The 13,935-nt window shown below is 42.9% G+C and overlaps 1 protein-coding gene across 2 annotated transcripts in view; it reads right to left on the reverse strand.

Moving 5' to 3' along the window:
* Galc (galactosylceramidase) overlaps positions 1–12,917 on the reverse strand; it is a 55,056-nt gene extending 42,139 nt beyond the window's left edge. Inside the window, exons 1-5 of one of the 2 annotated variants that reach the window (XM_052738706.1) lie at positions 12,627–12,917; positions 6,234–6,302; positions 5,928–5,991; positions 2,962–3,075; positions 886–1,025 (exon numbers count right to left, since the gene is read on the reverse strand). In XM_052738706.1, the coding sequence (XP_052594666.1) occupies positions 886–1,025; positions 2,962–3,075; positions 5,928–5,991; positions 6,234–6,302; positions 12,627–12,833 (594 nt within the window). In that variant the 5' untranslated portion in view covers positions 12,834–12,917. Of the gene's footprint in view, positions 1–885; positions 1,026–2,961; positions 3,076–5,927; positions 5,992–6,233; positions 6,303–10,082; positions 11,123–12,626 lie in introns of those variants that run through there. The other variant, XM_052738707.1, reaches the window with a different exon arrangement.
* Between the last annotated feature and the right edge of the window lie 1,018 nt (positions 12,918–13,935).

The following is a 13,935-nucleotide window of genomic DNA, read 5'->3' on the forward strand; positions in this document are numbered from 1 at the left end:
GACATCAAAGGAACAAGTCAGTCTCATGACTCAAAGGGGTTAGTCAACAAAGCACAACAGAATCCAGCATTAGGTGAGGAGGAAAGACTGAGCGCAGGCAAAAGGCCACACTAGGTACAGACTAGGAGACAGAGACAAAGCCAAGCATTGGGGGTTTTTTGGTTTTGTTTGTTTTGATTTTTTGTTTTCTGTTTTAGTTTCAACTCCATCATAGTTTTGTTTGGTTTGATTTTCTCATGGTAGTTATGTGAGTTCAATTTTCTGTTTATTGAAATAACAAGAACCATTTATACATTCCCTAAAAAAGAAAAAAAAAAATCCAACATTTTTGAGGCACCGATATAAAAATCGGGCTTCCTTTGAACCCCACTGACTAGAAATTAAACAAAACTAGTCCCTGACACAGTAATCCCATTGATCCATTTAGGAAAAGTTGTTTTTTTTCATGTGTTCTGAGTTTTGTAACTTGAAATACTTCCCTTTTTTCTTCTTAAAATTATATCAAGGGGCCAGAGAGATGATTCAATAGTTAAGAGCACTGGCTGCTCTTCCAGAGGACCTTGGTTCAATTCCCAGCACCCACAGCAAGGCTCACAACCACCTGTAATTCCCAGTTCCAGGGGACCTGATGTCCTCTTCTGGCCTATGAGGACACTGCACGTACATGGTACACAGACATACATGCAATCAAAACACCCATGTATATAAACAATAGTTAAAAACTAAAAACCACATCAAAGCATAGTGCAATGCAATGTGTAAACTGTATTTCTATACATAAAGTATGGTTGTACATCTTTTTTAATGGGACAAAAAGTGAATCAAATTACTTTCTAAAATTTCTAAAATACAAAAAACAAGTCATATTTCCAATGTGTTACTAACCCCAATATAATCAATGTCCAGGTCATGATAACGCTTGGCACCCAAAATCCATCTTACAATATAGTAGGCAGTCAGCTGAAGATTTACGTAAGGCCAACTGAAACCTTTGCCCAGCCATCCGGGGAATGACCACGGCAACCCTGCAGGGGGGAGGCAAAAGGGGAACACGTGAGACAGTGCCGGCACTACCGAGAACAAGTGAGAAATCCAGTGCACTAGGCAGAGGTCGGTGTACAGCCGGCTGAGAGAGAGATTCTGCCACACACAAACGTACAACGTCTTCCTACTCAATAAAAACTAAGATTTCTTACCGATCCCTACAGCCACGTCCTATACTTCCAAATGTCCTTTCAAGTAAATGAAATAAAAACAGCATTTTCTAACAGAAAGAAATGCACAACATTTTAACATCTCTACTCCCTGTGGGCATGATCAATATTACATTTCTGTTCTCTGAGGTCAAATTGAAAAGTCCTGAAAGGCTTATTCCAAACTACTGTAAGTGTAATGTAAAGTTCTCACTCACAAGGACATCTTCTTAATAATTAGGGTTAAATCATCAATAGGTGAGACAATCAAGATGAGCAAACCTAAATTGGCCATTAAATAAATATGAAAATGTCAATGAATGACTCAAGAGGAAAAGGCTGCTGTGTGAAGGGAACGTCACCGAGTAGGTGGAGATTCTTCCAGTAACTCTGACTGTGAAGTTAGAAATGAGAACAGAGAGGCACTAGCTCTAATCCCTACTTCAAGTACAGTAATTTCAAATAAACTCAGTAGCTCATTTCCAATTCAATATATTACCAATCTAGTTCACTGCCAAAAAAAGAAATCAGAATCAACACGATACAATTTTTTTCTAAGCTAATTTCACTACATAAAAAGTATGACATGGAAACAATAGAACATTTAAAAACAACAAAATCCAAACTACAGTGAAGGTCCCCTATGTGAGTCTTCGCTAGGATATCTATACCTAAATGAGGGCTGACCTTAAAAGCAGAACAGCAGGGAGTGTGTACTCAATTCAAAGACGGTTCTACTGCTCCAAACAGTTCTGGAATCTGATCATAAAAGCCCATTTGGAAGAACACACTCTTCATTTGGTTTTTAATTTAGAAAATAACATTCTTTCCTTTAATGATCAAGGAAACTAATCTTCAGTAAATTGAAGTAAGGTATTTAAAATAGGTCACAATTCTATTTAACTCAGTCTGAATGTAAGTCTGCTTCAAAACAGCAAATTCATTTCAAATGATAAAAGCTCTAGTCTCCGGCTGTTTAAAGTAGCTCATGCTGCTATAAAACTGTGAAATGAATGTAGTCCATCCTGAGCAACTATCCAATCTGCCACTAACACCTAAGCTCAATACGGGCATTTTCTTCATTACTGATTGATGGGGGAGGGCCCAGCCTATTGTGGGTGGACCATCCCTGGGCTGGTGGTCCTGGGTTCTAGATGAAATCAGGCTGAGCAAGCCCTGTTGAGCAAGCCAGTAAGCAGCATCCCTCCATGGCCTCTGTGTCAGCTCCTTCCTCCAAGTTCCTGCCCTGTTTGAGTTCCTGACCTGACTTCCTTAGATGATAAACAGTAATTCGGAAGTGTAAGCCAAAAAAAATTTTTTTCCTCCCCAACTTGCTTATAGGTCATGGGGTTTCATGGCAGCAATAGATAAAACCCTAACTAAAACACCAAGATTTAAAAATAACAAGCCAGGCATAAGAAAGGTAGCCTGTAATCCTAGCACTTCAGAGACAACAGAATGAGCTAGAGGCCAGTTTGGGCTACATAGCAAATTCCAGGCTACCCTAGGTCACAAAGTGAGACTCTGTCTCAAAAATCAATCAATCAAATATATACATATAAAAGAATAAAATTATAAATTATAAAGCATAAAGATACAACATAATAAACGGTAACAATGAAGATCAATCTTGGTATATGCTTCATAGCTGGTAGTACAGAGGGTGATACCAAAACATGAGCATTTCCAGGATTAAAAGAGACTTCACAAGCATGATTTCAAATGTAAAAGTTAAAGGAAAAGAGACCCCTAAGCACTGCAACCTTACCCATGAGTATAATGTTAGGGTTCCTCTTCTTGGCTTCCTTCATTAACCACCACTCATAGCCTCGGAAATAATTCTCATCTAGTTCATAGTGCATGTGAGAAGGTTCAGTGCCATCTGAAGAGGGAGAAAGCAACAGGAAATGACTGAGTGGTGCTTCTAGAGCCATTTAAACTTGTGCTCTCTCTCTCTCTCTCTCTCTCTCTCTCTCTCTCTCTCTCTCTCTCTCTCTCTCTCTCTCTCTCTCTCTTTCTCTCTCTCTCTCTCTCATGCACATATACACATAACAGTCTCACACACTCACACACACACACTCATAGTTTCACACACTCATACACGAAACACATACTCTATATATATAATCTCACACATTCACACTCACACATACTCAAATTCACACTCATACACACAAACAATTTTTAACGTGGTACTTTTCTTATATTCTAGTTCTGATTCAAAAGTTGTGCAGATAAGAATTACTTAAGAAGGTGGCTCTGCAAAGTATATCACTTCCTATTTTTCACTATCTTAAACACTTAAGGTTCTTAACAAACCCACAATGTTAAGTGAAAAACAGTACTGAGAAAAATGCTATCAGGTTTTATTACTAATAATTCCCAGGACTAAGTTCTGCTGAGCTTTTGATCTCTCCGAGGTTTTCAAGCTCCCATGTCCAACCTTAAGTCCACATCATCTCAACTTTGAGTATGAATCCCTGTACTCCTGAACCCCAATTCTTATATTCCACCATGTACTATGTCATGATACCGTAAGCTTAGGAAAAGTGAATATACATGCATACCACAGCAATATCAAAGTCCTATGCTAGCACTCATAGTCAGCAGGGGAAACATCCAGACCAGAGGTAGGTCTCTGACATCCAACTCCTCACATGCTCGCATGCATCACAAACACCAGTCGTTGCTAAATGGAGTCTTATAAGAATAACGCTTTTGGCCATTTCTTCTTGGATGTCAACTTGAGACTGCACATATGTGTCCTTATCTCTAATTTGGCACCAGATCAGCACTAGCACCCTGTCTTCTGAGAAAGGCTTTTCTTCCAGAGCTTTACTCCAGCTTTGGTTTTCACCCTTTTATCTTTCCACATAAATTCCACACAGACACTGAAGGAGGGCCCAGCAATTGACCTACCTCACTCTCACTTTCTCCCTCTCTGACGTCATCTTGCCTCATTCACTTTTTCCTTCCGAGTTCTCCTAAATTACGCTGTCCGGCAGTTATCTTGGATTCTAAGAACAGCAGTTCTGATTCACAAACATCTTCATCACAACAGACTAAAACTGCCTCCCAAAACAACAGTGAGCCTCCCACAGCGGGTTAGAAGGGAAATCAAGCTGCCCTCCCAAGGGAGGGTGACTTCTCAGGACCTCTGCAGAACCAACCTTCAGATAATGAACAATCAGACCACAGGCTGCCCAAGGTTACCCGCTCCACCAACTATGCAAAACTCTAGCTAGCCAAACCACAGACTTAAGCCTTCGTTCCCCTTTTCAATAAGGCCTCAAAGTCCTTATCAGCCCCTCAAAAACAAGCCGCCGTGGGTCACCAGACAGTTTTCTGATCATGTGGCCTGGATGATAAGAGTGCCCTTTCTGTCCATCACCACTGCCCTGTCCCTGATAAGTGGTCAAACTTAGTTTGTCACACCAGAAGCCAATGCTTTTGTGCTAAAACTCCAATAAGAGTACCTATTCAGGCATACCTGTTAAAAAAATTTATTTCCAGCGAGCTAGAGACATGCCTCAGCAGTAAAGGCTGCTCTCCCAGAGAACGTGGGTTTGGCTCCCAGCACCCATATGAAGGCTTACAACCATCTGAAACGCCAGTCTCAGAGAATCCAACACCCTCCTCTGGCCTCTGCAGGCCCCAGGCATGCACATGGGTATACAAATATCCATACAGACAAGACACTCATACACATAAAATTGAAATACATCTTTTTTTAAAAAAATTACTTTGAAATCACTAGCAAGAAGACAAATATACAGAAGATACCCTCAAGTTAATATTAATGGGCCTGGCCTACAATTATTAAGTTAAATATTGAACAGAAGTACTTTAAAATTTGACTATGATGGTTGAACATTTAATTACTTAATGTATGCTTGTTTTAAAAAAAAAGAAAGAAAGCTATGTGTTTCTAAAACACAGGTTGTATTTTACAATACATTTTTAAAGTTAGTAACATCTTAATATTCTATACGTAATTAAATTTTTCTTACAACTTTTCCATAAAATTCCAAATGCGCATGATTTTTAGAAAACTAGGTTTGTTTCTCTAATAATCTTCAACTAAATGAGCAATTTAGAGTCTCAATACTATTTTACTATTTTGAAAATTTTACATTTGACATTAATTTTTATTTTTTTATTTATTTATTTATTTATTTTTTTTTTTTTTTGGTTTTTTTGAGACAGGGTTTCTCTGTGTATAGCTTTGCGCCTTTTCCTGGAACTCACTTGGTAGCCCAGGCTGGCCTCAAACTCACAGAGATCTGCCTGGCTCTGCCTCCCGAGTGCTGGGATTAAAGGCGTGCGCCACCACCGCCCGGCTAATTTTTAAAAATAAAAATAAGAAAAGCCAGATCAGCAAGACGGCTCAGCAGGTAAAGGTACATGTCATCCAGCCTGATGACTTCAGTCAGATTCCCAGGACCCACATGGTAGGAGAAAAGAACTGACTTCCTCAAGCCAACCTCTAGCCTCCACATGCTCACAACCATGAACATACATTGACACACACATACAGGCAAACATGTACACACACACACACACACACACACACACACACACACACACACACACACATCAGATAATGTAAAAGGAGAAAAGTAAAGCACAATCTGCTGAAGACCAATCAGCCTCAAGTGGGTTGACCCTCCTTACGTCCGTACGTTTACGTATAGGTTAAAATGTTGGGGGAACCCATTTCCCAAATCCTCCTACCTGTTGTTTGCCCATCACCACCTATTTCCACTTTTAAACTATGCAAAGAGGCACCAAAGTTTGGCTGTGGAAAAAAAATAACAGTATTATCACTGTGCCCCAGCATGTAAAAAACTCAAAACAATCACCCATAGAGGCCCTTTTGGCTATACAGGTGAGAAGGGCAAAGCCTCAAAAAGCAGTTTATTCCAAACATAATCTGCTACTGTTTACAAAAGCTGGCAGAGAGCTGATAAATTCTATGGTTGAAATTCACCGTGTACTTTCAAAACATCACAGGCCCAGTAGAGAAATATTTTTCCTTACCTTAAAGAGATAATCCAGTATTTCAGAACGAAAGGGCTCTGGGTAATTTACTAGAAGCCGAGAGGTTGCCTGGGGAAAAGAAAGTGTTCAAAGAATATGAATAAAACAAATAAAATCATCAATACTTATCTATAGTGTTTGTGAGGGCCCACAGAGGTTCCATAGTGAAGCCTTATTCCATCTTGACTCAAGATCAGAGAGTCCAAGCTTGTTGCCCCCCCACTCCCCAAGGCTGCATAATAGGATGTTTTAGCTAAAGGCATGGTTACCAGGTGTCTTGAGTACTAAAGGAGGTGTTTATACTTGTCTGTACTTTGCACCTTGAACCGTCATGTCCCTGAAAGAGGGAGGTCTTTTTGCTTTGGGTATAAAATGGTTGTGGGTAATAAACTTGAGGCATCTGTGGTATTGACCTAGAGCCCTCCCGAAGCTATCCTGTGTCCTTTCCCTGGGCTGTTTGGTCTGTGCCCAATCACTGGTAGACAAGCCTATTGTTTTGCTAAGAGCTAACAGGTTTTCTTATGCTGGTATTAGAGTTGGCTGATTCATCCAGTAACTCATTGAAGCAGATGCAGAGATCCACAGCCAAGTACCAGGCGAAGCTCCAGAAGTCCAGTCAAAGAGAGGGAAGAGGAATTCTACCAGCAAGGGGCATCGAGATCATGATGGGGAAACCTACAGAGACAACCAAACCAAAACTAGTGGGCACTCATAAAATTTAGACCAACACCTGTGGAGCCTCCATGGGACTGGACTAGGCCTTCTGCGTAAGTGAGACAGTTGTGTAGTTTGATGTGCTTAAAGGGTCCCTGGCAGTAGGATCAGTATCTATCCCTGGTGCATGGGCGGGCTTTTTGGTGCCCATTGCCTATGGTGGGACACCTTGCACAGCCTTGATGCAGGTGGAGGGGCTTGGACCTGCCTCTGCTGGATGTACCAGGTTTTGCTGACTCCCCATGGGAAGCCTTACCTTTTTGGAGGAGGGAATGGGAGGTGGGTTGTGGGGGAAGCAGAAGGAGGGAGGAGAGGGGGATCTATGGTTGGGATGTAAAATAAATTTAAAAAATTCTTAATAAAGAAAAAAAGCTAGCTGAGAGTTAAGTTTATAAAGGTTACTAAAACATTGCGATGGCTAACACCGTCAACTTGACAGGATCCAGAATCACCAACTTCTGGGCATGTCTGTGAGGGAGTTTCTAGACGGAGTTCACTGAGATGGGAAGGCCCACCCTCAAGTGAGAAGAACCATCTCAGGGGCTGGGGCCTCAAACTGTCCAAAGAGAAGCAAGCCAGCTGAGCACGGGCTATCATCTCTCTCGCAGTCCGGCTGCAGACACAATGTATGTTGTCTCATCCTCCTTCCTGACCATGATGGACCGAACCCTCAAACTGGGAGACAAAATAAATCCTTGCTCCCTTGAATTTGTTTGGGGTATTTTGACATAGCAACAAGAAAAATAGCTAATGTAAACATGATTTCAAATTTATCTTGAAACTGAAATATTCTGTCTTAAATCACTTATCAACATCTGGGGGCTAGGGCTTTGGGGACCCTATTCCTCACACTGGATTGCCCTGTCCAGCCTTAACACTAGGTGAGGTGCTCTGCTGCAACTTGATATGCCATGTTTTGTTGATAGCCACGGGAGGCCTGAGCTTTACTGAACAGAAATGGAGGACTGGATGGGGGCAGGGCAGAGGGGAGGTAGAGGGAAGAGAAACTGCTGTTAAGATGTAAAATAAATAAAACTATCTGGAGGCAAGGATAAATGAGATGAATCTCAGACAATCTTACCCATTAATATGTAATGTAGTAATGCTGAGAAGAAACAGTACTCCCCTCATCTTTATAAATCCCATCCACTACCATTACCATTGACTACACAAGGGTCCCCAAGGCAAGGCCATGTGAACAAAAGTGTGTACAAGATCGGTAACAGAAAGAATGGAAAAACATATGTAGAAAGTAGAGGTACTAACTAAATTTAGTCATACTTAGACTAGACCCTGGCAGATGACAGCCTGAAAATAAAGAAAACCAATAATGAACCAAAAACCTGTACTTTGGGAGGTCATATCAATGAGTAGGCAAGGTGTTAGATATGAGGTAACCAGGGAAAACTAGAGCTGTCTCTTCATGGCTATGTCTCTAGTTAGGCAGCAGTAAAAGACATGATAGAAGCAAGGACCTGAAGCCTGTGTCTTGGTAACTGCGTTTCCTGATGGTCAAAATGCTCCCTTTATGATTACAAGCATCGGTAAAGCTGAAGTTACAGTCTTTCTATCTTATTAAAAACTAGGGTACCAGTCGGGCAGTGGTGGTGCATGCCTTTAATCCCAGCACTCAGGAGACAGAGGCAGGTGAATTTCTGAGTTTGAGGCCAGTCTACTCTAGAGTGAGTTCTAGGACAGTCAAGGCTACATGGAGAAACCCTGTCTCAAAAGAGAGAGAGAGAGAGAGAGAGAGACAGAGACAGAGACAGAGACAGAGACAGAGACAGAGAGAGAGAACAAAACAAACAAACAAATAAAACTAGGGGACCAGGACACTTTCCCAACTGCCTGTCACATGTACACACTAATGAAAGGGTTGCATCTCCAAAAGACCATAACTTCATTATAGCATTTTCATTATGGTTTGACCCCTCCTCATTCCTCCACATACACACATACTCAAATATTTTTCATGATGATTATGGGACTATCTAGTCCTCCACAGTTTAGGAAAGGAAAATGGACCTTATCTATGAATATAGCATCAATTTCATAGTCATAAAAAACTCTTTAAAATCCCTAACACAAAACCCACTGGACTGCTTGCCCCCTTGCCTTTGGGACAGTCTACTGCAGCATCTCCTTGCAGTGTTTGCTTTTCTTTGCTGAATGGTCTTTTGCTTAAATTGTGAGTCTGCCCGGAATTCTCTCCTTCAAAAATACAAGAACTAAGGAAAGGCCTTTGCCTGGTGACATAAGCAAAGGAAACAGGGGTAGTTTTTCAGCACAAAACTGGGACTCAACTGCCAATTTGCCAAGAATACGACAAGGGTAAGATACTTGGGTTTTTACAGGGTTCAACCTACCCTAAGTGCTCTCATATATGACACCCTGGTCGGTCAACTTACTCAGACTCAGAGTCTTCCTACGCTGTCCCTCTGAGCCACAAACCATGTCATGGAGCACAACAGATCCAAACCAAACAGCACTCTTACCAACTCTGTTCCTCCTACATTATCTTCCTAAAGAGCAACATCTGTCTAAGCCATAAGCCTGAGGTCACCCTTTCCACAAACTCATCCTCAGTCACCAATAGGTCCTCAGGGCTCTCAAATCCATCACCTACTCTTCAACCCCACTGGCTTAACCTAGCCCTCCTACTAGAATAAGGAAAATGGCTTAGGGGCTTACCACTCACCTCCCTGTAGTCTACTCTCCTCACTACTTACCAGTTCAATATTCTTCAAACAAGTGTAATCCTGTCATTGTTCTGCTAAAGTTTCCTGTTCTCTAATAGCTTTTAAAATAAAATTCCAATTGCTTAGTTTTATACTAAAATCCTTTAATAACTTGGATCCAGTTCTGCCAGTTTGCCTATCACTCTCACATTTTTAATCCAGACACATCAAACTGTCTTTTGTTTCCTGCCTGCATGGACTGTATACCACATCTTCATTTTCTAATCAACTCCAATTCAGTATTTAGCCATCATCTCAAAGCCCACTTCTTCAGAGAAAGCTGCCTTCGGCCACTCCCCATTGATCCAAGTGCTTCTGTGGGCGACATTGGTACCAGATCCATGTCTCTATTTTAACACTTGTAATCCTACATCCCAATCACTGGTACTGTTCTCACCTTTAAGTTCCTTGATATGCTGTCTTCCTCAAGTTCTTGTCCTTATTCCTTGTTATTCAAAAGGCAGTTATTTAGTATCTTCTATGGTTTTGTTGCACAGGTACAAGGAACATACGTAGGAGGCTCAGAACTAAACACAGCATGCGTCCTGATTTTCTCACAAGTTATGAGACCATGAGCAAGTACTAAAGTAGGGTACTGATTAGGGTGTCATAACATGAAGATGCCCATTAAAAGCACAGCAAGAGCCCAAGCACACAGTGAGCCCCAGACAAATGGCAGGCTACACACACACACACACACACACACACACACACACACACACACACTTTAAAAAAAATACATTGTTCTAAAAAACCTTACAGTCTTGCAGAGGCTCATATGTCAAAAAACACATTCATTAAATGAACACTGTCTGCATGACAACATAGACCATCATTACATATGACTGTCATAAGTAATTCTTCCTATTTTGTATTATACAATTAGAAACGCACAGTTTGTTGCCTGGGAGCCCTTTTGCTGCCTATGCGTATCCCCTCAACGCAGAAAGGACCAGGTTTAGAAAAACAATGCTACAGTCACACTCAGTGTAAATATTAGGCAAAGGCAACAGTCCTAAGTGTTGAAATGCACCATTAAACAGGGAATTTTCAAATTATTAACCAAGGTGCCTAAACCAGGTGTGAAGCTATGTGTAATACCAGGAAGCAGCCTTGGGGTACACCTGCTCAGCACAAGACCTTAAAACAACTTCCTCCTCCCTAATCCCTAAACTATTACAATAATCCCAATTGGTTAATCACACCCATCCTCACAATGGTACTGCCAGGCAGTTATCTTTGCTCCCTCAGAAAAGAAACTGAAGCAAAGGTAAATGAAATAACCATGAGGTGACCGTCCATTCCAGTATGACTCCAACAACCTGTCAAGCCCACATTTCAACTACTGCACCAAAAGGCTTTCCCTAAAAATGTGAGGGTGAAATGAGAGCAATCTAAATGCTGCTACAAACTGTGCTAGGTAGCAAGAGTTACACACACACACACACACACACACACACACACACACACACACACACACACAACCAGTTTAAACTGGTACGCAAATAAAATGTTCACCCATCTTCATTCATTACTGATTGGTCTCCTAATTGAGTAACACAGTATAGAGACATTAATAATTGAATATTCTATAGATAAGAATTACCTGCTCTGGGGGCTGGAGAGATGGCAATTCACAGTGACCTACTACTGCTGGCCTTTATAGGTCCCTGCATTCACATGCTCTCATGAGACACACACATACACACAATTGAAATAAATTATTAAAAATGAATTTCCTGTTCTAGGTTATTAAGTGATTGTTTTTAAGGACAGAGTTTCATTATGTAGCACTTGGCTGGCCTGGGAACTGGCTATGTACACCAGTTTGGCCTCAAACTCACAGAGATCCATCTGCCTCTGCCTCTGCCTCCTGAGTGCTGGGATCAAAGGCTTACTCCATCACACCAAGTTATGAAATTATTAATTTTAAATTGAGCTAAATAAGTAAAACTAGGGGTTTTGATTTTTTTTTCCTAAAGCCTGTGCAATTATATCTAGTATCACAAAGTTATCAAAAGGAGAGACTGAGGCTTCATATGAAATATTTGCTATTACATTTAAATCAAAAAACAAGAACAAAAAGAAACAGCACTGAGAATAAAGAGCTTGGTCCATTAGTGTACACACAATGTTGGGATATATAGAACATTATACTGTATTCGTAACTTTTCTGTAGATCTAAAGTTACTCTAAAGTTTCAGTTTTAAAACAAAACCACTTCCCACTCCCGAGATCTTGGAATCAAAAAGAAATCTTGCTCAAGACCTCTTCTTTTGAGAAATAACTGGTGTTTATTACCAAGTCAGACTGGGAGAGGAAGGCAGAACTTAAGTTTTAACCAGCACACCTGATGATTCTTATGCACGCGTCCCACAGAGCCAGCATTCCCCATTCCTGCACACACTGCTTAGCCTCTGGGCAATTTCTGTTAGGGGGGACGAAGGCGGCCCTCTTTAAAAAACAATATCCCAGACAGCGTCAGACCTCACACCACCCTCAAGAGTCCAGGAGGCAGCAGTCACATGGGGAGTCGCTGCTCCAGAAGGGTCCCCATACCCGGCTGCACTACCGGTCCCCACTAACTATCGCCTCGGGAAGGAAGAGAACCCCCCAGAGCATCCCGCCTGAGGCTTCGCGTCCCCTCTCTGGCTTTTTCGGAGGCGACCCTTGTCGAGGGCCGCAAGGACAGCCCAGGCGGGCGGGCGATGCAGGGCGAGCCCCTCGCCACCTTCCCGGCAGACCCCGAACCGCTACCCTGGCTTCCTCTCAGAGGGGCGTGGAGGAAGCGGCGTCCGTTCGCTGGGCAACGCCGCGCGGGCTTGTGGGAAGGGGCGTCCCCCTCCCTTTCCCTCCCCCTCCATCCCCCTCCGACCCCGGCGTCCCCCCCGCCCCGCGCGCTCCGGAGCATCTTTGCCTCCCGGCCGCCGCCCGCGCTCACCCCGCCGCCGCTGACTGCGCCGATGCCATCGAACTCCCGGCCCAGCCCGTCGGAGTCGTCGAGCACGTAGGCGCCGCTGGGCGCTAGCAGGGCGCACAACAGCAAGGGCACGGCGACACGGCCTGGCGAGCCCGCGGCGGCGGCGGCGGCGGCGGTCATGACTTTAGCTTGGCGTTGCTGGGAAGCCTTAAGTGACCTGTCAGCCATTGTGCGGGTCACGTGACTGCGGCGCCCGGGGAGGCGGACCCGATCGCCTCCATGATGAAGAACAGGGGGCGGCTGAGGCGGCTTTGGCCATCTTAAGTAAGGGCGGCAGGCTGTCCGCGCAGCCGCAGTAGTGTTGAGCGAGCTTTGCCTTGTCACTCCTGTGTCAATGAGGTGGTGCCGGTCTGTGCGTGTAATGACTTAGTGACCACCCTTTCTACCTCACCTGATGGATCATGGCAGTGAATGGGAAGTGGATGGCCAAGAACTGTCAAAGAAGAGGCCTGTGAGTGGGCCTGCCCTCGTAGCTCATTCTCAGCAGGAAACAGCAAAGAAGAAGAGGACCTGGCTTGAAGCCCCAAACTCAGCCCCCAGTTAAGCCGTCATCTTGGTTTAGTCGCTTGGCTTTCAGACCTTGAACTTTTCTAAACCAGTAAGAACAGCAAGTCGGGGAACTCAGGATTAAAGAAGATAAAAGTAAAATAATAGGAACTCAGGAATACTTAGCAAATGCTAGCTGACAATGTTTTCCGTTCAGTTAAGCACTCTGCTATATCCAGGGCTTTTAGCCTTAAAACTTTTGAGTTTAGAATATGATTACTCCCCGCAAAAATGTTGCTATAACATATTGACTATTTTGAATTAGAAGACCTAAAAAAATACAATAGGCCCGGGGTACTCTGACCTTTATTCTGTTTCTGAAAGGAATACGAAAGCCACTTAGGAAAGATGCCCTGACTGAAATACCAGGAAGTAGCACTGTTTGCCAATTCTTGTTCCAGTAACCCTTACCTTCCTACTCAGCTCTCTAGCCAGTTAAATACCCTACCAGGTACATCCCAGCCTGTGCCTGCAGACCACATGGAGCAGATGTTAGCCATGAAAGCAGCCCACCACAAAATTATGCATAAACTTAACTCAAAACATGATGAGACTTGTTATGATTTAAAAACCTCCATTGGGCAGGCATCAAGTGTGAAGTCTGTAGATGACAACACAGTGTCACACTATGAAAAGGGTGGACACGACTGCTGACCCCTCTGCATTACCATATGTTATAACTTAACTACTTTTTTGGTCTGATTCAGCATATAAGTCATTAACC

This window comes from Peromyscus californicus, unplaced genomic scaffold (assembly GCF_007827085.1).
Source record: "Peromyscus californicus insignis strain IS unplaced genomic scaffold, ASM782708v3 Scaffold_15__1_contigs__length_86483966, whole genome shotgun sequence".
Taxonomy (NCBI): Eukaryota; Metazoa; Chordata; class Mammalia; order Rodentia; family Cricetidae; genus Peromyscus; species Peromyscus californicus.